We start from the raw sequence: 25,995 nt of genomic DNA, 5'->3' as shown, positions 1-25,995 counted from the left end.
TGTTAATTCTCAGGGTCAAAGAAGCAACTTCCAGGAGTGTTTTTCATACACTTTGATTTTTTTTGTAATATCTTGTTTTTTTTAATAATTTTTCTTCTTCTTGTATTTAACAAAAGTGCCAACACTCACCCAGCGCGACACCGTATACTAAAAAACTTTGTCAGACATTTTCTTGTCGCCGGTCAAATCTATGATATGAAGATTTGGACTAAACAAGTTTTTTGCTGTTTAATCATCTTGTGATATTGGACCTCACAAAGCTGGTGTGTTGTTTCGTGTCCACATTGTTTGTATTGTGGGTACCAGTAGCCGCAGGCCCCCAGGTCACAAAGTTAATCATTGGCTCGAGTTCCCCTGTTGAAAACCAAGTTGTCCTGAATAATCTGTATTGCTATTGTCCCTTCCAAGGACTTTGGTTCTAGTCAATAAAGTGTGTTGGATCAAAGGTCCGAGGAGAGTCTTTTTGGTGTGGATCCATATTTTTTGATTGCCACGGCTTTGAAGAAATGGTTAAACATTTTGGGGAACAGGCTTAGTCACTTTTTTGCCAAGTGTTTGATGAGAAGATTGATCAGCACCCCTAAAGCTCACTAACTAATATCTTGTTTGTTTCATTTGTTGAAAAACTGAAGTGTAAAAATTGTGTTTTTACAGTGGGGTTATGTGCTGGATATTTCTTGACTGGGCCAGAGCCATGCTGGCTGTTTCCCCTTGTTTCTAGTCATTATGCTAATAAATTAGCTAACTGTCTCATCAGTGTAAACACATGAGACTTGTATTGAATCGCATAAAAAGCTGATATTCCCACCATGATGAAATATTGCTCTAAACATTGCGCAACTGCATCCAAATTAGAATTCATATATATTTCATATACTGGATCTTATGATGCAGTTATGATACAGCAGTATGATTGTGATTATGGTGATGGATTACGGTTATGGTTTACAGTAGGTGGCTTTAACTCGTGGTCATGAGTCAGACTCTCTTAAATTTTTTATCGTGTAAAGTCTAGTAATTCCTTGGAAAGATGTTTCTCAGCATCATGGCCACCATCAGCTAATCAGCATTATTTTCTTATCCCTGAGTGAATGTTGATGCAAATCCAGCTAATTGAAAAATAACCCACACTGAGGTCATGGACGTGCTCTGTTTCATATGAATCTGCATCATTATCCTGTCTAAATGTATTTCTGTTCTCCTCTTAAAAACCCAGTGACCACACATCAGATGGTGAGGTTGTCTGAGCTGATGACGGTGTAATTAGAAATGGTGGGAAAAGAATGAATGAAACAAATTAGGCTCTCTGAAATACACTGCTTCTCTTCACCCTTACATTGACTCTTTGTTTCAGATGTAATGAGGCATACAGTCAGATGATGCAGGAGATGATTCGCTCTCAACGGGTTACAAAATGGGAATTTTAGATTTTAGGTTTGAGATTTTATCGTCACGCAGAGAGAAAAGTAGAAGTGTTTTTCTGTCTCGTATACGTTCACATGAGATCTCTCATGAGAGATGAAACTCCTATAATTCTCACTCCCATGATTATGTGCAGAGCCATTTAATGCTTATAATGCTCATTTCTGGGTGTGAAACTGACAGAAAGGTGTTGATTCCTCTTCTTTATTTGCACAACACAAAACCTTTTTATTGTTTTATTATTATCTAAAACTATGTGATTATCATACATTTTACAAACTGTATTATCATGTAATTATTTCTGTGCTAGTCTTCTCCTGACTTTTATTATTATATGATTCTGCTTTTACTGTACATATTGCTGCCTTATCTTACTTGTTCTTGGCTTTTATTGTTATAGCCTACATTTTTTCAATTTTGTTGCTCATAATTCTTCCTGCAGATGTTCTAGTTGGCTCTAAAGCAATATTTTACGATACAAAGTACAATGATAATAATAACATTAATTGATATAGTAGAATATATTATAATATAGTAGAATTAATATTTTAGTTTGAAATATTTGTAGATATAAAATTATATAGAAAACCAGAATCTGATCACCTCAGGTAGTTCAGCAAAACAGGCCAATATGGAGTGCTGTGTTATCATTTATGGCTTTAAAGGCTAATTCATGTAAACAGAGACATGACCCACTTAATACTAATAAATTGGTCTAAATATATATGATGGAGCACCTGGTTTTAAAAAACATATAATAAACTCAGTTTGCCTGATCTCACACATGCAGAAAGTAACATTTTGTTGGGAAAAAAAGGATTTTGTCTATATGAAATTAATATGTCTTTATTTGAAAGACACTAAGACATTAATTTCATTTTTTTTTAATAGTTATGCCTATCTAAAAAATACACAGAATGTTTCATAGCACTGTTTGAGATAATGTATGCAGAGCTGTTTTCAAAACGCTGTTGAACCTATGTTGTTGTTGCTCTGTCTTATCAGCTCAGTCCAAAGTATAAGTCTCCACCAGGGGCAAGAAGCAGAGCCATGTAATGTGGCGGCCGTTGTCAACAGAGGTTCTGTTCTCTGTGATGAGGTGATCTCCAGTTATTTTTCATGATTTCAAACATCTCACAGCCAACATGTAACACAGTTGGCTGAGTTTGATATAAAATACCAGGATTTTTCATGATTAAAAGCCAGTAAGTCGAGGACACGCACTACTCACATATGACCACATGAGGGACACAACGAGCTGCAAGAGGGATGTGTGTACTGTACCTTTAGAGCTGGCAGTGTTTTCAATCTCACACCGAAAGCCCTGCTCAGTATAGCTGCCAACTTAATGTCAAGATGTCAAAACCAACACGACAAAAACAACTAAGTTTTGAAGAAACTTCTGCAGTGTTAATAATCAGTTATCTGTACCTACCTCAGATCACTGGATAGTGTGTGTCAGTGTAACCGGCCTGCATCAGACATTTCACGTTTGCTTGATTTACATTTCTTTTCATTCACTGGGATGGGTGTTTTTCAGAGCAGCGGTGAGTTCACGGTTTACGGACTTGGCTGTAGCAAATGGGTTATACATTTTGTAGTTACAATAACAGCTCTGTCAGTGCCTCTGAACACTGGAAATATTTCTGGTTTGCAGCTGCATCTGCTGAGCAGCCAGCGTAAATCTGTACAAAATCACTCGAAGGTCACTGATCTGCTGATTAAAGTGAAGTTATTTGACTTTTTGTAAACTGCACTTATTCACTTATGCACTTACTAAGCGTAAGACTTCTCATCACATTAAATGTGAGGCTGGAGCCAGCAGACCGTCAGCTTAACTCAGCATAATGTTTGGAAATGGGGAAATGGCTCGTTAGCTCTATTCAAAGGTGTTTAAAAAAACACCCCACATGCCACCACTTGAAAACTTAACTAATTAAGATGTTACATCTTGTTGGTTTAAATCATAGTATAACAATTAGTGGTTTTATGTGGTTTTATGCGGTTTTATGTGTGCTGGACTATTTCTTGAACAGTCATTTCCTGGAGTTTACCGTGAGGTTGTAATTCACTCTTGGAAGTCACTGCTCCAAGGAACAGCCCAGCACACACCCCCCTGTGAGACTGCAACAACCACAACAGAGCCAGGCTAGCTGTTTGCCCCTGCTTTCAGTCTTTATGCTAAGCTAAGCTAACTGTCCCCTGGCCTGAGCTTCGAATATAACGGACAGATATGAGATATGAGAATGTCATCAATCTACACATCTCACTTTCAACAATAAATGTTTGATTTTTTAGGAGGTAAGTGGGAAATCATCCTACATTCATTATAGATTATAGATAGATAAATTCATTGGCTAAGCTTCTATTATATTTCACATATTCAGTTCTGCTTTTAGTATGCTCCCAAACTGGTGCTATTTAGTATAGTATTTTAGAGTCCATCTGTATAGTATTAACAGAGAAATTTCTTTCACAACAAGAAGACACGGCCTATAGTACAGTGTTAAATCAGACAACGTGACGTTGACTGTATGGTTTGTGGAGGCTGTGTGTACATATGCAGTACATGACTATAGGCAACAGAGGGGCGTCATCCATCAGTGGTCCATTCGCTGCCAAGGACAGAGATAAGGACGACTGCTCATATGTAGCTGGAGATCAAAGATTAGATGAAATGAACAGGGAAGTGAGATGTTCTAATGTCCTTCTCTCTGACCTGCAGAGGTTAATCCATCCCCACCTCATATAAGGCTGCTTAATGGCACTGATGTGTATATACAGTATATATAGTGACTGAAATGTAGGTTTATACGACAACTGTCTAAAAGCTCCCTCTCACCTTGATGGGAAAGTAATCCCGCATGTGATCCCAAAGTTTGAGGCCACACAAAAATGGAGCCCTGCGGCCTCCGCGTGCTGGGGTGTTATAGTCAAAGTACCACCAGACGGCGTACAGCACACTGACCAGCCAGAAGCGAGTGAACAGCAGGTAGAAGAACAGGAAGGTGCAAGTGGGTGCTGGGGGAAAGAAAGAATCATTGTATTGAGCAGCAACTTCACTGTAAACAAGGGCATTATATAATCGTCCATTCTGTTCTGCTATAGCAAATCTTTCTATGAATGATTGCAGTAGAACATCATGTGTTTGTGGGGAATTAGCTATTTTATGAATGACGGCATCTGCTCGGCATCAACAGCATTTAGTTCAGCTGGAGATTACATAATAGGTGGTTTTGGCGGTTACTGATGACAGAGCCATGCGATGGTAGAACGCGCTCGTATGATGTCAGTACAGTTTAATATTTCACTGTGACTGGTTTCTGTGTCTGTTTTCATTTTAGCTCCAGGCTCCTCTGTTTTTCTAGGTATCAGTGCTCAGCTGCCAAACTTCCTTTCAAAAACAGAAAGACATCAATACTTTAATTGATCACTACCATTATGTAATGGCCTGGATGCTATAGTGATGAAAATTTAAAATTAAAATTGTTCTGTTCAGTAGAATAAAGTGGGCTAAGGAGCTGGTCTAACAGTGGTCTGCTTCAATATCTGGCTGGGCGACTTTTAAAGTGAGCATCCCTGTAGGAGATTTGCCTGCTGCCCAGTATGATGTGAGTGTTTCACTCCTTATTATCTGAAAGGCCTCAGCATTTTTAAAAGCACAGTACAGCAGAAACAGTGGGGATGATACAGCAGCAATTCCCAACTCAGAGGTTTTCAATCTCAGTGACCCTTTCTTGGTGAAATGATGGTTAAAGGATAATCTTTATATTCATCGTCACAATATACGTGCAGCTATGACAGACTGACTGTGCAGGACACACCTCCCACCAACGTGAATCAGTTGTAACACCCTGAACACACCTGCTGAACAAATACAGCCAACATAAAATGAAATAAAATTAAATAGTAACTGTTTTTGGAAAATGTATAATACACATTTTATGCACTCTACTTTGAGGTCATTGTTTGAACGCATACTGTAAAGAAGTGAAGACTACCTCTGGACAGATTTGTACTTCCTCAACAGTTTCATCCTATTAGTACGCCATCTTTAAACATGCATATACTCACCCAGGCCAAGGAAGGAGAAGACCCACTGCAGCACCGCGGCCGTCTGTAGCCTCCTGTTGAAGGGCACGACTAGAGGGGCAAAATTAACCTTCATGTTTTCCCCAAGTGCAGGGAGACGAACCAAGGCGCTGTAGCCTGTCGCGGAGAAGAAGAGCGAGTGAATTGGGTCCAAAGTCTGCTCCTCTCACCTCTCCATGGTCACCTCTGATTGACAGTCTTATCTCAGAAACTCAGTGTAGGTTTTGATTTGCCAGTTCATATCTGCCTCATCAGACTTTTGACCTGGAGCTGCTGAAACTCACAGTTAAGCAAACATGAAAAACAAGCCATACAAAATAACACCAACTGTAAGTCAGTGGAGGAGGGAGATGTCCAAGACTTATGTTGATTGTACTGCACTTTATCTTCCTTCGCTTCATGGAAGGCAGTCGGTGGTGAGCATGACTGTGTAATATGTTGGTCTTTAAAACCGTAAAGGCAGCCCCATCTGGTTGAGCAATCACGTAACTGCATCGCAGTGTGATACAGAGAGTGATAAAGGTCCTTTGTTGAAGTCTAACACATTTTTTCTCAAATAAAGCCATTATAAGTGTTGCATGAAATACCTTTGGAAATGATTGTTTAAAGGGAAAGTACAGCGGTAGTTTTATGCCCTTATAGGCAAGAATCGAGGTGTTTATACAGCACACTGCGGAGATTGACAGGGTTATCCAAGGTGTTGATGAAGGGGAAAGAAGATAACAGGAGATAATGGAGGAGTCATTCATATATTGCATCACACGTCAACACAACACTGAGACACACTCTCAGAGGAATGTAAAACCTTCTTGCTCTCACTATCTTTTTTTTTTATCTTTCACTCGTTCCCTTCAGTTAGACTGACATGTGTCAGAGACAATGGGTTGAGTGCCATTCTATTACAGTTTTCCCTTTGATTACATCTTCATAATTTATTCATTCATTCAGAGATCCTCTGCCCTAATTACCTCATTAACACTTTGATCCTGAACACACAGTCAGTTAATGTTTTACCTGCAGCCGCTGACAAATAATAAAGTCAACACAGTTAAATAAAAAGGGAAACATCATGTTTTAGAGCTATCATTGCTTCTAAAAATTAGGTGACCACCTCCATTATGAAAACTCATGTGTTTACATTATGCGCTGGTCTTTCAGATTTTTTATAGAAATTGTTGTCCAATGTGAAATAGGCCCCCAGGGTGTGTAAATGTGTTGGCATTATTCATGTTTGCTGCCTCAGTCTGACAGTCTTTGTTACAGTGGAATGAATCAGTCACCAACATTTAACAGTGTTGACATTTTAATGGTTTTGATATAGAATATATTTTACAATTGTTATTGTACTTCCATATCAAGAAATACATATATCAATTACAATATATATTCAATATTATATGTATTATATTATATTATGTTATATTATATTATATGTATTAGTTAGCGGCAATATTATCCTACTTAATATTTATAATATTTATTTTTCTATAGTGATAATTATATATTATCATATATATATTATGTATTTATTGTCTTTTTATTTATAAGACAACAACGTTTCTCATTTTGTTTTATCTAATGTCAACAAATATCTGAATGTTGAGAGAAGAAGCTGTAATGTGATGGTTGGACCAAACGTCCCCCCCTCCTCCTGTACCAGTACGTTGCGTGCGTAAAGACAAACCATTTACGTCAAGTTCGTGGTGTTTATACAGCTTATAAAGGAAATCAATGTTATTCAAATTTCAAAATCAAAGCACCAGGCTTACGTGAGTGTTTATGTTACATATAGGCAAATGAAAAGAAAAACCTAAGGCACTTTCCTTAAATGTGTCACCCGTCCGTATGGCCTATGCAGAGTATTGAACAACGTATAATACATCAATTTCAATGTCCTCTGTTCTGTTTTGGGTGTTTTTACACCCTATCACACCCTATCACCTGAGCGTCAATAAGGCGTTTAGTTTGTTCGGTTTTCAGCCGGAAGTCGTTTGATATTCTCTCTGACTTGACGTTATTTTCCTCGGCTCTAGTTTGGTGTCTCAGGGATGCTGAGCAGGCGGGCGGGGCCGTTTTTCCTTGCAGTGCCTTGCCGTGGAGTGATGTAGCAAGACATACGGGACAGAGCGGACACAGAGGGAAACAGAGCCAACGTCAGTGCGGTTGTTGTTGTCTTTTTTATACTAAAATTTATGGCATTGTGTTGTAGTAGCATAATGGATTTACTTGACCTAATCTAACGTCAACAGTCTTGGAGCCATCCGTGCAGCCTGACACACGGACATCTTGTTTTTCTCCTATCGGGATACCAGGGTGCAAAGAAAATATTTCCCTGCGTTTCGGACCTGGTGGAAATCGTGTTGTAGTGGAGCTCTCCAACCCTCACCATGGCGTGGCCCTGTATCAGCAGGGCGTGCTGCATGGCCCGCTTCTGGAACCAGCTGGACAAGGCTGACATTGCGGTGCCTTTGGTCTTCACCAAGTACACGGACGTCTCTGAGATGCAGCACATCCAGCTGCAGCCGCCGCTCCACCCTCCCCAGGGCCGGGTCGCCATAGAAACGCAGCCGTCTCGCGCAGAAACGCGCACCACGACAACAGCACGCGCGCCGCGAAGGTGCGTCTCCGAGGAGCGCGTGAGCAGCTCGGTGATGCGCGAGGACTTCAAGCACTGGAAAGTGCGACCCGAACCGAGCTGTAAACCCAAGAACGAGTACCACGGACCGGAAACACCGTTCAACAGCGAGACCCAGTACCAGAAGGACTTCAAGCCCTGGCCCATCCCGAAAAGGTACGACCACCCCTGGATACCCAAACCACCGACCACCTGCGGTGACGACCGTGCACCGGACAAGTCCAAACACGTGAAACAGCACGTGGCGCAGGCAGATGTGGACAGCGGCGTGGAGAAGAGCGCTATTGCCGACAAGGTGCAGGAGAAAGACCTGCTCCAGGGACAAGAGAGGAAAAAACGGCCCAGTAAGCAGCAGGGGGTGAAGAAAGTTGTCGTGAAGGTGGAAGGAGAGGGCAAAGGGCGGGCGGCCGCGGATGCTGTGAACAGGCAGATTAAAGAGGAGATCACAGCCGACAGCTCCTACAAGTGAGTTCATACACTGCCTGTCACTGGGAGCCTAGGGGCCTCAGGAGTCCATGAAGGGGTCATGGGGTCGAAATACGTATAAATCAGACTTTCATTCATTCACTTAATTAAGAAAAAGACCAATACCCAGAGGTTTTACACACTATAAATGTATATCTACAAAAGTAATCTGTTGTCAGATAAAACAGAGACTGTATGAAAATAACTGGGGTGGGGAGGAGGGGTCAACATTATGTCTTATTTTTCAAAAAGTAAAGTCCTATCCATCTTTATTTACATAGTCTACTGTTGGGACCTTCTACAATCACCCTACAAAATTTAAAAGTACCCTAAAATAACACTATGGGGTTGGTATCTGCCATTAATAACCAAAAGTCTACAAATAATTGAACAATTGTCATAGTTATGACGGTTTATTGGAGGTCCATGGACAAACCTTTAAATAGGGGACCTTGTCCAGAAGAAAGGGGCTGCACCCGACCAAAGATTTTCCTAATCCACTGGTAGTTCAAGCGTTAGCTGACTACTCATTGCACCTTTATGATATGTTGATATGTTGTGGCTGTTTATATTTTCAGGGGCATCAGAAAATGATTTGAGGTCCAGGGCTGAGAAGCAATGTTGTTATGACGTTGCATCTCATTTCACTGATTATTGGCGTTGGCGCTTAGTGAACCTGTGTATCAGCAAACTCAGTGTCTGAACTCAGAGTGACTAACCACTTCGCCCAAGTAATATTTCACATTCATACAAGATGATTTTCACTGGCTTGTGCAGTGGATGCTGCACTGTAGAAGTCGACTAACTTTCCCATCCTCCGCTATACCGGCCTTAAACAAATAATTCCTAATCATTATATTGTTATTAAACCTTTTTCTCCATGTCTCATCCATTTAACTGAGACTATTGCATGTTCAGGAGAAACATAGTCAATGAATTATTGATATTGTAAAGAAAGTATTAGAAATATATTCATAGTGTAGTCCATAAGACGACGACAATCACACCGTCACTGTCTGTGACGAACTGAACTGACTGAGAGTCATCGCTTCCTGTGGAGTTTGATTTTTCTTTTTTTCGTGCGACCAACCACCAATCAAAGACGAAGACTCAAGACTTCTCCTCACAGTGAGGGTTGGGTATCAAGAACCAGCTGGAGCCAAATTTCATTTACATTTCATCACAGAGCAATCAACATTTATTTTCTCAACTGAAAGATAATTGAATTAAATGGAAAGGCCAAGGTGGAGTTGTTGTCAAACACTGTTGATGTTTAGGCCCATGAGGTTAATCTCTGTCCTATTATGCAATGATCACCAGGATGAAGGGAACTGCACGTCACATCACACTCACTGTTTGTTTGCCTTGTTACAGGTCGCATTTACGTCTGTGAAGGCTGGTGATGAGAGTGGGGACGATGTGATATATGGTGTCACACTTGAGCCTTTATCTTGTTGTTGAGTCATATCTCATTATTTGTGTTGACTATTATAATTTCTTAAACATTTAGTTTGATTCAGTCACTTTACAGGATGCAGGTTTTTATATTTTGGCTCAGGATTGTAGGACGCCCGGCCGCAGTGTGATCTGGCAGGCAGAGGTGAATGGTACAATGTGAGATCAGAGAGTGAGTTTACAGCTGTTTGGTGCCCTGCTGCCATGCCTTTGTTGTTGAGCGGACCTCAGGGTGCAGCCCAGGGCGCTCTTCCCCCACATGGCATGAAATGGCTGCACAGTGACAAGCAGAAGCCCAGTCAACCCTCAGCTTTCCTCTGCCAGCAGAGACTCAAAGCAGGTCAGCTGTGGCTTAATACCACACACACAGTTACACACACACACACACACACACACACACATACACACACACACACGTAAATACATACACATTTACTTCGGCTTTCACTTTTACATTATCGAAGAATGATGCATCACTGTAGAGCACCATCAGAGTCTGATGCCTCAGTTAGGTCTGTGCACTATTGTTGGAATCAATTTCACAATATAATATATTTATCCGATTATTTATATACTGTACATCACTGGACTGTGTTTTCATCACAAATCTCAAACTTTGATAACAAATGTTGGAATCATTCATTTGAATGAGAGAATTTGAGAAACAACAAAGCACGATGATCATATCATCACAGTAAGGTTCTCGTAGAGGATAATAACTAAATATTGAGTCATTTCCCATCTTTGTACTGACTTACATAAAGTGATGAGTGAGAAGTGCTGTGAAAAAAACATTGAAATCATAACATTTATCATCAAAATGAAACAAAACTGGGGTCTGATATACATGCACATGCACATATATATATATATATATATATTATATTTTATAATATACAGTATATACAATAGATCGTCAACATTACTTTATGTCCTATTGTAGTGATTTGATTGATATGTTTCTCTCCTGGAAGAAATTGTTAAACAGACCATGAAGTAAATTCACCTTTATACATAAACTAAGAATGACCTTCCCTTTTGCTTCATGTGCTGTCTGAAGACGTTCTCTGCTGGGGCCGGTCGTAGCTGACTACTCATATATCACTATCAGATAAGAGACAACAAAAGAGCAATGCAGAAATGCCAACATGTTTGAGGTAGCTAAGAAACAATGACACCAAAGACCCCTGACTAGTTTATTTTAAGCCATGCTGGTAGCCATGTCTGTCTGTCCTTTTGTTGATGAGTCAGACCATCACTTGTGATTCGTCTCTTTGTGTATGATTTGATCTTGGACTGAGATATGTGGGTTTTGAGTTATTTTTGAGATCCTGGCTAGTATGAGGCCAGTTCTCACTTTGGAGTGGGACACAAATCTGAATCTGGTTCAGGTTTCTTTGTGTGGTCTGGAGCTGTTCAGTGGTCAGATTATGATGTTTACTTGTGGTCAGCTTCTATCTGAATCTCCTTGTTTCTTGTTCCTGTTCTTACTTCCAGTAAATTTTTGCTTCCAAAGCTTCTGTACTATGTATTAAGTTTAATTATGATTGACAGCTACCAAACATCACAGTAAGATCATCATAGCACTAGACACATGCATTAATCACGTCCTGTCAAACAGTATACAACAAGAGAGCTGCAGTAAACATGAACACACAGACTGACTTAGCTGTTTTACCTTAAAGCAAATGATTTTCACTCCTTTATGTTATTAATTCCTATTTATTCAGAGCTGTGGGGGAATAAGAAACATGAGAGAAAAATCAATTATTATATGGTGCATGTGGGGAGGCAAGTGTGATGGCCAGACTGTAGCCAGGGGTGGCCTCGGCCACCACAGCACACCCTCTGCCTCCACCACTGTCTTTAACTATATTTTACAGGATAATAGACTTTGTTGAAAGTGCGAGTATCATCCAGTTCATAAACCTCAGCTTCAGGTTTTTGGAGCGCTTCAAAAATATCTTTTGTGTCATGTTCGTCAAACTGACAGCTGACTGAATGGGGCTGCTGTTTTCTACACTCAACAAGACGGCACAGATTAGCAATTTGTGCACACACATTATTGAAACAAATTGCACTAAATTGTGCTAATTAGTTATTTTCAGCTCCATGACACTGTCTGGGCTTTGTAAGATTGCCTTGTAATTCTGTACAGGAAGTTCGGTGGCATGCTGACATCCCCAGATGGAAAATCTTCACGAAGCAAGGTTGAAATTTTTAGTTTTTAGTAAAATGCCTTTTTTTTTTTTTTAAATGTCTCATCTATTGGATGAATTGTCATGAGATTACACACATCCTTATACTCTAATCACATTCATTAGAATCACACCTGTCAGTCCGATGAGGGAAATATCTTCAGAATTAATTAAATTTTTTAATGAATTGTGGTAATCCCCAAACTTTTCCTTATCACACTACTGACATTCCCATCAGCCTCAGCTATGCCTTGTGTTTACCTTGTTAATTAGCAAATGCTAGTATGTTAACATGCTAAACTAAGATAGTGAACCTGGTAAACATTATACCTACTGCACATCAGCATATTAGCACTGTCATTGTCAGAATGTTAGCACACTGGTGTTAGCATTTAGCTCAGAGCACCACAGTGTGTAAACACACCTGCTCAGGTGTAAACTCTTGGTCTTGTTCAACTGTGAAAAGTCCTACTTGAACATATCTCTCTCAGGGTGCTTTAAAAGATTAATGTAAGACATACAAACTATAAAAAGGAGAATATTGGCTGATAAAATCAAATCCATATTGTTATCAGCCAATCAACCTTTCCAACCCTAACCCACGGACCTTTCTCTTTCTCCAAAGTGTAATTATGGTTAGAGTATAGACCCTGTAGCGGGAACCAGCTCTCCTTATGGAAGCACATGTTCCAGTGTCTATTCAGAGCCAGCCCTGCTCCACCATTGTGCTGGTTTGCACCGGGCCAATTAAACAGGAAGCCCTGAAAATAGAACCCTCCGCTCTCTTTTCTGACGAGAACACTTGCTGTTTTCATAAACTTTTATTTATACAGTTTGCTGAACACAAAGGCTCTTTTTGCAGTGCACCTGGGAAATGTCAAAGACGACTATAGTCCTTTTATTCCACGGTTAGCTATTTCTTTTCTTGCGTGAATTGGTGCAGTGTTTGCACCCAGCAACCTCCCAGTCTCATCCAGTCTTCATCTCGCCGCTGCATTATGTATAAAATACCATTTTCTGCACGAGAATAAGTCATGAGTCTGAGTCAGAAGCTGCTGGAGTCTTTGCTAGTGTTTTCTTCTTGCTACCAGGACTGCTGTACAAGACAAAGGCCATTTTTCATCTTGTCAGGGTTATTTGCTGCATTATGGGATGTGTAGCGTCTAATAAATGACATTTAAAGAGCAAAATTAATTATCAAGCAAATTAATGAGAATGACAAATGAGAGTGGAGTGTAATCTCTGAGGTGGTTCGCTGAGTTCAGAGAGGCAGAGAGATACTGACGAGGCATGAATTTTTTATTTTGATTTGTGTCACGAATCATCGCTCAACATTTTTCACTGCAGCTCAATCTCAGGAGCTTCTTCTTCTGATTTTCTCCTCTCATGTTTCTCACCTGCGCACACAAAATCCTCCCTCTGTCATATAAGGATGCTCAATAAACTCAGAATGAGTTTGTCTTTTGTGTCACGTTTACAGAACGTATGGAGCATTTTTCAGTGGCAGACAGCGCACTGCAAAGAGGCCAGTGGATTCAGTGGATTTAAAAAATGATCCTCTTAGAGAGCCTGCAAAGCTTCATGTTTTCCTGACAAGCAGTGAATGCAGAAACAACGATCCTGCTTCAGCGCTGAGACAGAGAAACTGTAAAGATGGCGGGTTGTTATCTCAAAGGTCCCACGATAATTTGTTTTTTCAAAAACTCCTTTGATTTTTTTCTGCTTTGATAGTAAAACCCAGTGTGGTTTAGTTTGTGCAGTGTTTCCACATAATGTAATCCTAAAATCTCAGCTGATATCAGTTGTTGCATCCATTCAGAGCTATGCCAGCTAAAGCTAACTGTCTTATGTAATCAATCTAATCTGATTTTATCAGATCTGATTACAGTTAATTCACAAGGAAATATCCTCAGATTTGATTCTGGAGATGAATGATTTATGTAAGATGCTGAAACCCAATTAAACTTTCAGTTGTAACCAAACTCTGAAACATTGTAAGTAACTGAAAACTTGCGCTTTGTGATAAACTGGTTGTTGTTTGAATGGAAATGAGCTGTTACTGACAGTTATTACTCACAATACCAAGAATGCTTGTAAAATCTGAAACCAGCAATATTCCCATACATACTGCAATGTGCTGTTTCCACTCAGCCACTGCCTAAGAAGCAACAGGGAGGCTGTGAGATAGAGATGAGGCCAACTGATCCCAGGAGGGACTATTGACCAGAAGCTTTACACCCGTTGTCAGGAAGTGGAGCTACAGAACTGTGCGTGGGCAGATTGACTCCCTGGAAATACTGTGAGAGAAGGCGGCCAGCCCTTTATCTGAGGCCAGCACTGGTGTGGAATTAGAGCCAGAATCACTGAGGCCACTGTCAGCGATGTCTGCACAGACATTTGTCTCAGAAATGCTCAGATGTATTTATGGTTTACAGGATTTCAAAGTGCAGCCCAACGCAGAGTCACACACAAATTCCATAGTCCTCAGCATCCATACACACTATTAGGCATGAGATACAACTAGATATTATTGTCCTGACTGATTTAATAAAAATTTTAACAATCAATTATTCACTTCGTCTGTAAAAGGTCAGAAAATTGTGAAAAATGGTCATTTCAGTTTTTTGTTTTTTATAAGTATTGTGTGTTGTACCTTATCATTAGAGGGCATGGGGCATCGCTGTGACATGTAGGATTTATTGTGATCTACAAGGATGGATGGATGTGGGACACGTACAGAACAGTAGAGGCTGATCTTTTTTTTGTTTTTTAGTGACTGTTGGATGGATTGACATAGAGTTTAGTAAATTCTGAATACTATCAGAGTTAATTGTTCATATTTTAATGATGTTCAGCAGGTTATGTGCTATTTATGTTCTTACTGACGCTCTTTTACATTCCTGGGAGTTGTTGGAGACGGGTCAGCTTAGAATTAAAGGTTTGATTCACATTATGTATTAGGGATTTTATAATACAGTCAGATTTTTTTTTACTGAAGTCAATTTGATGTGATGTTTTTACTCCACTCAGCGGCGCTTTTCTTTGGCCTGCCAACAACCTGTCATCCTGCTTCTAACTATGTCAAGGCAACTTGTGCAGCTTGACATTTTTCACCCACTGTGCAGAAATTTGTACACATTTGTTTTTATGACAGCTGCGACCGGAGGCATCATGTTTTCAGGTTGTCCATCACTGGGAGTGCCTTGAGGGAATTAAACTGATTAGATTTTTGTGGTCAAAGGTCAAAGGTCAAGGCCACTGTGACCTCACAAAACATATTTTTGGCCATAACTCAAGAATGAAAATGCACCTTTTATTAAGTCTCAAATGTCTACTGCAGTATATGACATGAGTCTGGAGAGACATGGATGTAAACTGCAGCCTGACTGGTTGGTGGAGGTATACAAGTACGAAACAGTAATTTATTTTTTTCTTTCACAGCTCCCCCGTGGTGCGTGGTCCAGATTGTGTCATGTCAGAGCACGGCTGCAAGAAGCTCAGCAATGTTGTACCCTGGCGCTGTTCCACCCCTGTCAGTGCCAGTGTTTAGTTGTAGTGACGGGGCCTTTCTCTGCACTTCCCTCCACCGCAGTGGGTCGGAGGGGTCAGACATCCAAAGCAGCTTTAGTCACACAACAGAAAACATCAGGCAGTATCAGTATGGTAACATAGTATGAGCCTCTGTGACTCAGCTGAATAATTTCTTCTGAAGCAACAAAAAAACAGTAACAGTTACAAGATAGACCGGGAGCTTGTTTGAAATGTTTATTTCCACAGATTCAACAAAAATGGAAGGTTTGAATTATTATTCACTGGTGGACTGCATCACAATAACATATAACAAATAAGGAAAATGAACTGAACAGTGTATGAAAATGACTCCTTAGCTACAAGGCTGAAAAAGCAGGATCTGCTGCTTTGTATTGGAGACTCAGCATTTTTACACACTCGATAGATTAAGATGAAAGATTGAATTTTCTACTGAATATTTCTCTTGTAAATTTCTGTCTCCACCAGGAAAAGATTTTTTTGTACATTTCGTGTCTAGAATGAGCTGATTAACGGACAGCAGTGACTATAAGACTCAGAAACCACCATGATGAAGGAAAGATGGCTGAAAACATGGTGAATAAAATGTGGCATAGTGGAGAAGAGTTTTGCGAGTATGTTCAGTCCGTCAGTCCCTGCTGCTGCTTCACAGTCTCAATAACCTGCTAGTCTCTTTGTTGCTCAGTAAAATCCTACATCTGACCTCCCCAAGGCAGCGAGCACTGCAACAATATTTACAGTTCTGAATGGAACAGCCTCGTGTGAACCTCAAACTCTTTTCAAACCCATGATGTACAGTAGCTTAACACTCATTTTTAAACAAGTACCAAGTACACACTGACCTCTGAGACACAGGCTGTATTGTTACACAGTCATATGTTCATGAATAGCAGCTATGTGAGAGCACAGCCCGGTGTTTCACACTGTGAACACTCACAATCTGTCTCCTTCTCCGTCTTTCTCAAACACACACACACCCTGTGGTGTCATGTGAGAGCTTTACACCCTTGGCCTTGGACATTGTTGTACGACCTGTCTCGGCACTGAGGCGTCTTGGCCCCGCTGAGCGTTGAAAGTGGACTTCAGTCCTGTTACGTAATAGCTGCCTGTGTGGTTTCCAGCTCTCCTCTGCACCACTGGAGGGATTTCTGTGCAGCAGCCACATCACTGTCACCAGCCTTTGTATCAGAAAGAGTTGGATTTTCTCATTAATGGCGGAACGACATGTTACGCTTCGGTTTTGTTTAACACGCGAAAAGCTTAAATGTGAGAGTCTGACAGCTAATTTGGGTTTAAATGGATGAGCTAATTATATAGTTGGGAAGATGAAATGGGGAAAGTTTTTAATTTTAATGGAAAATCTGTCTAATATTTTGTAAAATGTCTTATCTTTATTGATATTATATAGACATTATATATTATAATATTATATAGACACACAAAGGTTAGATGAAACAAGAGCAGCTTAAGTGACAGTCATTATTTCAGCCATGCTAGCTGCGTGGTTCAAGGGATGGCAATCATGGCAACAGCAACACAGGTACAACAACCACAAAACTATAACAACTAGAATCACTGTAACTAGTTTCAGATTACATCACTGTTTATCCAGAGCCATATAAAATATTAACCATTTGTGTGAAGTTTCATGAATGTCGTAATTGCTGTGTGAAGTCTTGAGTAATGTCTAAAAAGTGTTTTATGAGGTCACTGTGACCTTGACCTTTGACCACCAAAGTCTAAGCAGTTCATCCTCAAGTCTAAGTGAATGTTTGTGCCAAATCTGAAGGGATTCCCTTGAAGATTTCCCGAGATATCACATTCACAGTGAGGTCACTGTGACCTTGACCTTTGACCTTTAGCCACTAAAATCTAATCAGTTCGTCCTTAAGTCCAGGGTTGGGTCGGAAATCACTCACTCATTCACTACTCCCTCGTCACTGTCCAGAGAGTTCAATGCAGACGACTGTATAGTGAGCTCATCTGTAAAATGAAAAAACACTTTTGGACTCTACTGTTTTTCTGTCTTTATGCACAAGCGCAATGCATGATGGTATATATTGGTTGGTTAGTAAATGATTGGTTGTACACTGCTTTTCACAATGCATTGTGGGATACTAGGAGTCCAGTATAATAATTCTCACTATACATTCGGAAAGCACTACAAAATGGCAAACTCACTATATAGTGGACGATTTAGGGACACAGCCCAAGTCAATGTTTTTACCAAATGTGAAGAAATTCGCTCAAGGCTTTATGGAGATATTGAATTCACCAGGCCAAAACTTTTATGAGGTCACCATGACCTTGACCTTTGACCCACCAAATCTAATCATGAGTCTTAGTGAATGTTTGTCCCAAATTTCAAGAAGTTCCGTCAAGGTGTTGTTGAGATCATGTCCAGGAGAATGGGATGGATGGACGGACAGCCTGAAAACAATATGGATCCGGCTGCGACTGTCGCCAGCGCCGAGGCTTAAAAATATGAGAATGCAGAATGAGAATAAATCCAGGACTGAGCCTTTTCACACAGTCTGTTGTTTATCGCCTCACTGCCTCATGCTCTCCCATGACAAGCCTGCACAGGAACGCCTGAGGTCTGAACTCAGCTGTTACTCTCAGAGCCTCCTCCTCAATATATAATACATTAGAAGATTTAAAATCAATGCCCCTGTCCCTGCTACATACATTACATTAAACTGGATCACAAGGCTGTTTGCTGTAGTTGCAGTCATTGATTTCTTTCTATAAGACTTGGCCTCACAAATCGTTCTAATGAGTCTCTAGTTCAGCAGCCCGGCCTCGTCTGCTCCTCTGCCCACACTCAGTAGTGTTGCCTAATGTTGGAGCTCTTCTTCACGTTCACAGGGAACAGAGACTCTTCACTGAGCCTCAGCTACAGTCGCGTGGCTCTGAGTGTTTGTCCTGAACTGTGCTGTGTTGGGGGTCGGAGAGTTTGTGATTGAGACTGATAGGTGTCAACTGACTGTCCCAAACCAGATTCTTCATTGTGAGGATTTGCTGCTTGTTTCATGTGATCATAAACTCAATGTATTTATTCTTGAAGTGTTGATCGAACAAAACAAACAAGGCTTTGAAAAATTTTGAAAATTGTGATTTGCTTTTCACTATTTTAATTCATTTTATGGACTAAACGATACAGCGGATTAATTGGTCATGAATATAACCTTTACAGTTGCGTCGATAATTGAAATGGAAGTAATTTCTGTATCTGTAACATATGGTGGTTTGGTGCAAATGACTGGACGAGTAATGCTGAGGGAATATAGTTACACTGCAGAGAAAAATCAAACGTAAAGCAGAGAGAGTGATTCAGTGTGCTATATTAAGGTGAAAGATTTTAATAATCACCTGGTATCGAGCTGCTGCGGCTGTCCTCTGTGGTTCAGCTTTAAATGTGAGGAGGCTGATACATGCTGCAGGGCTGCTGCCACACCGCTGACCTTCTTCAGAAGTGCTGCGTGAGGACTAGAGAATATCACACCATCAGACTGTGGTGCAGACCTCCTCCCTCTTACAGACATACTCTGCTCTACAGTAGTAATGCACCACTATTTTCTCCTGACAGTCATTATAAACAAGGTGTTATGTTGCCTACAATAAAAGTAATATGTGTTTTTTGTAGAGGTTTTCTGTAAATGATGCTGCAACAAGACAGTCAACAAGGAAATACAGCAACACACACACATCAAAGACCCAAAGTAATATCTGGTTTGCACATGGACAATTATATCAGCAATATATTGATACATATGCATGAACCAGTATAAGTGATGGGGAAATATTAAAGGCAGGAAATGTTATTATTGGTGTTAAAAGAGTAGTTTGACCTTTTGGAAAATTTTGCTTATTTGCTTTCTTGCTGCTCTTTGTACACAAATAATGAAGTTAGAGCCAATAGGTAGTTAGCCTAACATAGCTAAGGGCTAAGTATTGAAACCAAAGCGTTAACTGATGCCTGTTGTTTTAGGGAATGACCGGTGTGAGATTAGTCCTTGGCCAGGTTCAGTGACTTCCTGTTTTTCAGACAACCAGGGTTTTTTTTTTCCTTCATTGCTAGCTGTTTCCCTCTGCTTCCAGTCTTTATGCTAAGCTAAGCTAACCATTTCCAGACTGATATCAAACCTCTTCATTTAAGTCTCAGCATGATATTTCCCCATGTGTCAAATTATTTCTTTAACATCAGACCTTTCAGGCTAAAACTATTCCAGTTAGCCCTTAACATTTCCTGTTAACACCAGCATTTACAGAAATCATTACCCCAGAAGGTAACTTGTCACCCTGTCACTGTTAATGGGTGTTAAAGCTCTGTAGATTTTACAGCTGACTTCCTTCTTTCCACACAGAACTGAATTCAAGGCTTACACAGATGTGAAGCCCACCAGGATGATCCGGGCCAAGTCCCAGTACCTGCCTCCGGATGACAAGACCAGCCTAGAGACCAGCTACAGTGCTACCTTCAAGGGGCAACAAGCCCCGCTGCGGTCAGCTGACAACAAGGCCGTGGAGAGGAGGAGGATACGCAGTTTGTACAGCGAACCTTATATAGAACCCTCCAAACAGGTGAGAACGCACCTGTCTAACTGTAGTGTGGTTAAAAATGTATGTAGGGAGGGGATAGCTGATAAAATTACTGTAATGCTGTAAAATCACACAACACAGTTTTGGAAGTTACTGGCCAACCCAGCAATCTGATTTCCGCTATCCAACATCCTTAGGTTGACAGATATAGTGCCACTCGCTCTAAACCCAAAAGGTCTGGAGCCACAGCGGCAGGCCAGGGCAAGCCAGTGAAGAAAGCCAAAGATAAGCAGAGCGCCGCGCTGAAGGGCTCCAAGAAGACGACCTCGGAGAACCAGCCCGAGAACCGGCCGGCGGTGGGGGACAAGGAGAAAAGTAAAGAGATGAACAACAAACTGGCTGAGGCAAAAGAGTAAAAATCATTAAGCACTACTTCTCCTTTTATTTCTTATTTTCTGGGGGAAATCAGACTCAGAGGCTGCAAAATTAATTAAGGTTTTCATCATTCTCATCTTTCTCTTCTTTCGTCTCTGTTCCCCCTCCGGTCTCTTCTTCTGCTTCTCTTCTTCTTTATTCAGTCTCTCAGTATCCACTCATTCTTCTCTGTCCTCTCACTACCTCTTGGCTACGTTTGTACAATAGCACTAGAATAAGATGTCGACATGACATGTCATCGCTCCGCCTGCCTCACGCTATGTTAGATCGCTATTGTAACGAGTGGGTAGAAGCGTCCTCTTCCTCCGCCATTTGATGCCACCCACCACCCCCACTCTGCTCGCCTCCATCTCCAGGTTGCCATGGCTACCGGCTGCCTGGCTAGCCAATGGATGGCTCTTGTTGCATGGGCCCACAAACAAGCAATTCTGAAGGGTTGGCTTTGATCAGCTGAGCAGATTGCTTTGTTGAATTTATCAAGGATTTTTTTTCCTTCTTTTGTTTTTTTTTTTTGGTTTTATGAAATAAAGATAATCCAATTGGCACTTTGGACATGGTCCCTGCTCTTTCTAAATTAACATCAAATCTGAAAATCTTTGATAAATGTCCCGCTTGGTTTAGTCATGAGTGTCTGATCCACAGCTTGTTTTGTACCTGCTCTGTCATCTCCCCTGCTGTCCTCTGTTCACGTAGAGCTCACAGGGCTCAGTGTGTGTTGGGCAACACCTTGTTAAATGTGATTTAGCAATTCAATGTCTCATTTATAAGATACATATAGAATTATTTCATCTTAAGTAAAACACCCAGTTTGTTTCCTTTGTTCATGTGAAACCGACTCACACAGTTCACTCAAGGTTATTTTGCAACACCCAGTTTGTTGCCAACAAACCATCTGGGTCACACTAAACTGATTATGCATTAAACACCAGTCGTTTGCATAGCAGATGAGAAGTCCCGCTGAATTAGATAACACAGTCACGCAGTCCTAATGTCATTATTAACATTAGAGTAATAACATTTTTTAGAACCAGAGAGCGATGAGTTCATAGATGTTGTGTTGAGTTGTATTCTGTCTATCATTCCCAGTGTGCAGAGCAGTCAGTCTCAACAACCATAATTCATATATTGTGTAATCACATATTATCTTTATTAACAAGCTTCACAACAGTTATGCAATTGCAGTAGCCTGCGCCGAAACACACGCCTCCTCTTCTTGAAATGTACTCTGCCCAGGGTGACCGTAACCAATGTGATTAGACCGCCATGGGACGACATGCAGACGGCTCATATTGCTGCTTAACAGCACTTTCCACATCACCTTTGAAGAGGGAGCTTTATGGATGAAGCACAGATTCACTATTCATATAAATCACAAAAGATCCACCGCCATTTGTTAACATGAGAAGTTTAGATTCAGTATTTTATTCTTATATAAACCAATAACTTCACCTTCTGTGTCATCTTCTCGTTTTGCCCAGATTCCAGGCTGAAAGTATGAAGAGTAAGTTGGTTTGATGAGGTTGAGGTTGTTGAAAAAAAAAAAAAAAGATGATTCCACACTGGATCTACTTCGGCTCTGTGTGGCAGGTTCAACATGTTGGAGCCGTGTTTGTATCCAGCAAAAGCAAAACCAAAACAAGCTGTAAAGCCTCTGTTTTTAACTTCTGGTTTAATCCAGATTTCCTCAGTGAGATGTGTTGAAGAAAAGGGAACAAGAAGTAAGTTGTATTGTGACTGTTTATCTGTTAAAACAAATTATAACCTCCTTTGTATATAAAGCTTATATTTGTGTATAAATATCATAGCAGGGCTACATGTTGGCTAGAGCCAAAGCATCCAGCTGTTTTCTCTAAATCTTAGCATATGTACGTATAGAGACGCCTGTTTTTTGGGCTTAGAAGAGCACTGTTCAGTCTTATCATGGGTCGACCCGTCAGTGTGCTCCACTCCCACGCAAAACACCTCCCTGTTCTCATTGGTTCTGCTTCCTTCCCTCCATTCTGATTGGACGAGTCTCTGTTTTTCTGTGGTGTCTGACGCAGCAGCAACCATCACTGCAAACCACCATGTCTGTCCAAGCCGAGCACGCGCCCCGTCAGGAGTGAAGGCCCAACTCATTAGCATTTCGCAGCCTTTGGTTGGGGGGACGCTTTGTCGTGTAACACAAAGGAGGGGGCTTGCAGGAGCAGTAAATGTACACAGTGCTTAGCACACACCACACACCTGGTGCTATCTTTGTGAGTATTAGGCAAATAAGGATAGAAAGTATGGTAAAGAAAGTTTTGTCTTGGGCAAAAAAAGAAGAAAAAAAAGAAAAGAAAATTGACTGTGACGTGCTTGTGTTTCTATCTGCTTGCTCATATTTAATGAAACATTACAAATAAATGCAAAAAAGCAGAAAAAGCAGTGTCTTCTTTCTTCATTTTGTTAAGAAGATTAGTGGTTGCAGGTATCTGTCAGTGTTTCTCTTGTCCCAGTCTTTGTCTTTGTGAGACAGAAAACATTTTGTTTTTAAATAAATCCACATGGAAGAGAATTTTTTTGCTCTCACTACTTCTTTCTATGCTTATCCAAGATCGCACCGCATTCTGGCATGAGCTCTGACATCCTGTCCAGGCCCTGCATGTTGCCCTCATGTGAGAACTGAAGAATATATTATTCCTGCACCTTGTCTCAATATATTCCAAGAACTCATCCAACTTCTAGAGCAACATGCATGTCAAAGGATGTCCAGAAACTTATTCCAGAATAAGATGTCATGTGCTTCTTTATGCCTCAAGTTCATGTATTAGTGATGCTCTTTAATGTGAAAAAAACAACCAGAAATGTGTGATATGACATTTGCTTTCTCATCCTATAGTCTGGTGTCATGGTTTGAATATTTGAGGATGTCACATTTGGATGATGCTGTGTCCAATTTCCTGTGTGCTAATGAGTGACATTCTGATTCATTTGAAGGGTTGTGCTAAAACAGTACCACTACATACAACTCTGCCAGCCAATCCGAGATATTGGCTGGGTGCAGACTCTAAAGCAACACCTGTGGGGCTGTGCACTTCCCAATCCCAGGTAACCAATCACGAGAGCAACTAAAGAAAAAAAAATAGACTGCGATCCACAAATGCTACTCATACCCATTCATACATGCTCATGGAGTTTGTTATTTACTTTTCTTTTCTATTACAGTGGCACAGTTTTGTTTTTTCTGGTGAACCACCACATTATTTCTGGTCCACTCCTCAGGTCATAGCCCTTCTGTATTTCTCTTCCATATGGACACTTGAGTAAGGGGTGGGAGGGGGTGAATGGGGCTGTCTGACTGCCTGCTGTCACATCCTACATACCAGGTTCCTTAAGGTGCCTTTTCTTAAGGAGGCCACAGGTTTAGTCCAGTCATCTCCAACATCACAGTCAGCTGCAGTGACGCAGCCGCTCTTCATGGTTCAAAACAACCTGCATGACTTGAAATATCCACCCAGGAGGGAGAGTGGAGGTCACCTCCTCACACATGTAATACTGGTTTAAATTTTCATACTGTGTTTAGACTATAAGGATCATTTCTTTCATTCTGAAGCATGCTGCCACTGTTTTCTGTTGGACCTGCAATCGGATTTTCTGTTGGGTCTAGATTTTGCACTGTACCTAGAATATCTGTTGAGCTTTAGCATGGATATGAGATGGACTCACCTGGGGTAAGTACAAGTGGAATGAGGGAAGTGGCTCTGCTTTGGAAAGAGGCTGTTCAAAGGAAATTGTAAGTGCATGTTCAAGATCTTCACTCCAATTTGCAATTTGCTAATTGATTTCCATTCACATATGATTTAGATTTCCCAATAATGTATCTGCATCCTGTAGTTTTCTTTCACAGAACACCCCGTGACCCTCATTGCACTATTGGCATCCTGTAGTTCACGTCACTGAGATTAACTGAGTGGGTCAAAGTGTCAATTAAAGCCAATGGCCTGTATTGATCATCATTAGAAATAGACTAAACACTTCATTTTACATCTGTATCCATTTAGTCCAGTCAAGTTTTCAAAGTCACACTATGTATTTCAAGATTTTTTTAGCTGGTAAATCATAACAAGATCATTATGAGGTAATATCAATGGCAAGCAAACAAAAAAAAAGAATCCTGCAGTGTTGCTGCATCTTTGTCTCCAACTTGAGTTTTCATCCCTAAAACAGAAGTCTGATCTTCGCCTCTGAAATGACGGTCACAGGGTGCTCGGCTCGACTCAACCCAGTCACATGCTGTTGTTCACCTGAGAAAAATGCCTCATCGTGTGTCTCTCTCTCTCTCTCTCTCTCTCTCTCTCTGTCTCCTTCTTCTTCTCTGGTATCTTAACCATGTGCTGCCTCCTAGAGATGCTAAAGACGAGGTTCTCCGACCCAGTCATCATCATTCCCAGGGTGCTGCTGGAGGAGAACCATCACCACCACTGGAAAGAGCCGAGCCGCGTAGGAGCAGCGGAGTCGTACGCTTTGCCCTAGATGTGAACCAGACTGAGTAGTTCTGCCTCTGAGGCAGTTACACCTTCATACAGACACTGCTGCTCTGTACTGTAAATATCTAGTATTTAAAATGGATTAGGAAAAGAGATGAATCCTACACACAGAAAAAAGCTCACATATTTGAAACACGCATGTTTGAAACAGCTTCTGGCTCAGAGGTCACAGCTGTTTGACCCTAACGGCATTATTGCAAAGGTGCTATATTATTTTCTGGTTTCATGCAATTTATTTTGAAGGATATTGTCAATATTGTTAGAGATATCACACCATAAAGTGCTTATATTACAATTACAAAAACCTGTACTGTACATTGATCGGTTTTAGTGTAAATAAATGAGCATAACTTGCAGATTGCCATACTGTATTTTAATGTGTGTTGTATGGTGGTCAGATGTGTTCAGATAGTGGGTTAGAAGAGTACGAAATGATGAAGAGGTGAAGTGATGAAGAGTTGAGCGTGTTGCATCGGGAGAGGACTCCTGAATTTGTTGGATGCAGAAAATAAAACTTAAAACAAATGGTTTTTAGACGTGACAAAGTTATAAAATCGTCTCTTCTGCCGAAAGGATACCTGCGTTTGGGTGCCTGTAAAAAAAATTATACTTTTTATGATATCTTACATCATATTCAAATATGTTTTTAGAAATAACCATTTTTTTTGGTTTAACAAAAGAAGCCAACGTTTTA

At 40.7% G+C, this 25,995-nt stretch overlaps 2 protein-coding genes across 6 annotated transcripts in view; one reads left to right on the top strand and one right to left on the bottom strand.

Annotated features, from left to right (window-relative positions):
- mogat2 (monoacylglycerol O-acyltransferase 2) overlaps positions 1-5,876 on the bottom strand; it is a 9,504-nt gene extending 3,628 nt beyond the window's left edge. The window contains exons 1-2 of the mRNA XM_023417681.2: positions 5,497-5,876; positions 4,265-4,443 (exon numbers count right to left, since the gene is read on the bottom strand). Coding sequence (XP_023273449.1) covers positions 4,265-4,443; positions 5,497-5,590 — 273 coding nt within the window. The 5' untranslated portion in view covers positions 5,591-5,876. The remainder of the gene's footprint in view (positions 1-4,264; positions 4,444-5,496) is intronic.
- A 1,661-nt stretch (positions 5,877-7,537) lies between these two features.
- On the top strand, positions 7,538-25,657 carry map6a (microtubule-associated protein 6a). 5 transcript variants are annotated; one of them, XM_023417743.2, is made up of 6 exons: positions 7,538-7,667; positions 7,764-8,614; positions 20,184-20,400; positions 20,556-20,770; positions 23,752-23,862; positions 25,160-25,657. In XM_023417743.2, exons 2-6 carry the CDS (start codon positions 7,902-7,904, stop codon positions 25,305-25,307), a joined length of 1,404 nt encoding a protein of 467 aa, XP_023273511.1. In that variant the 5' UTR covers positions 7,538-7,667; positions 7,764-7,901; the 3' UTR covers positions 25,308-25,657. The 5 variants fall into 5 exon arrangements, with proteins under 5 accessions (XP_023273511.1, XP_087033134.1, XP_023273513.1 ...); XM_087177008.1 differs by having other exon boundaries at positions 7,567-8,614; XM_023417745.2 differs by lacking the exon at positions 23,752-23,862 and having other exon boundaries at positions 7,567-8,614; positions 20,556-20,733.
- The last annotated feature ends 338 nt before the right edge of the window (positions 25,658-25,995 follow it).

Source organism: Seriola lalandi, unplaced genomic scaffold (genome assembly GCF_002814215.2).
Source record: "Seriola lalandi dorsalis isolate HSWRI2012SDOR001 ecotype SW California unplaced genomic scaffold, Sedor1 jcf7180002054577, whole genome shotgun sequence".
NCBI classification, from domain to species: Eukaryota; Metazoa; Chordata; class Actinopteri; order Carangiformes; family Carangidae; genus Seriola; species Seriola lalandi.
Note: the sequence above shows the minus strand (reverse complement) of the source record. Positions and strands in the feature narration are given on the sequence as shown.

What these genes read in the sequence shown, in the direction of transcription:
- map6a (XM_023417743.2), top strand. Translation starts at nt 7,902, where the DNA reads ATGGCGTGGCCCTGTATCAGCAGGGCGTGCTGCATGGCCCGCTTCTGG. An exon ending in ACAGCCGACAGCTCCTACAA is followed by an intron (nt 8,615 to 20,183) that starts GTGAGTTCATAC and finishes CTTTCCACACAG; the next exon opens with AACTGAATTCAAGGCTTACA. An exon ending in ATATAGAACCCTCCAAACAG is followed by an intron (nt 20,401 to 20,555) that starts GTGAGAACGCAC and finishes CAACATCCTTAG; the next exon opens with GTTGACAGATATAGTGCCAC.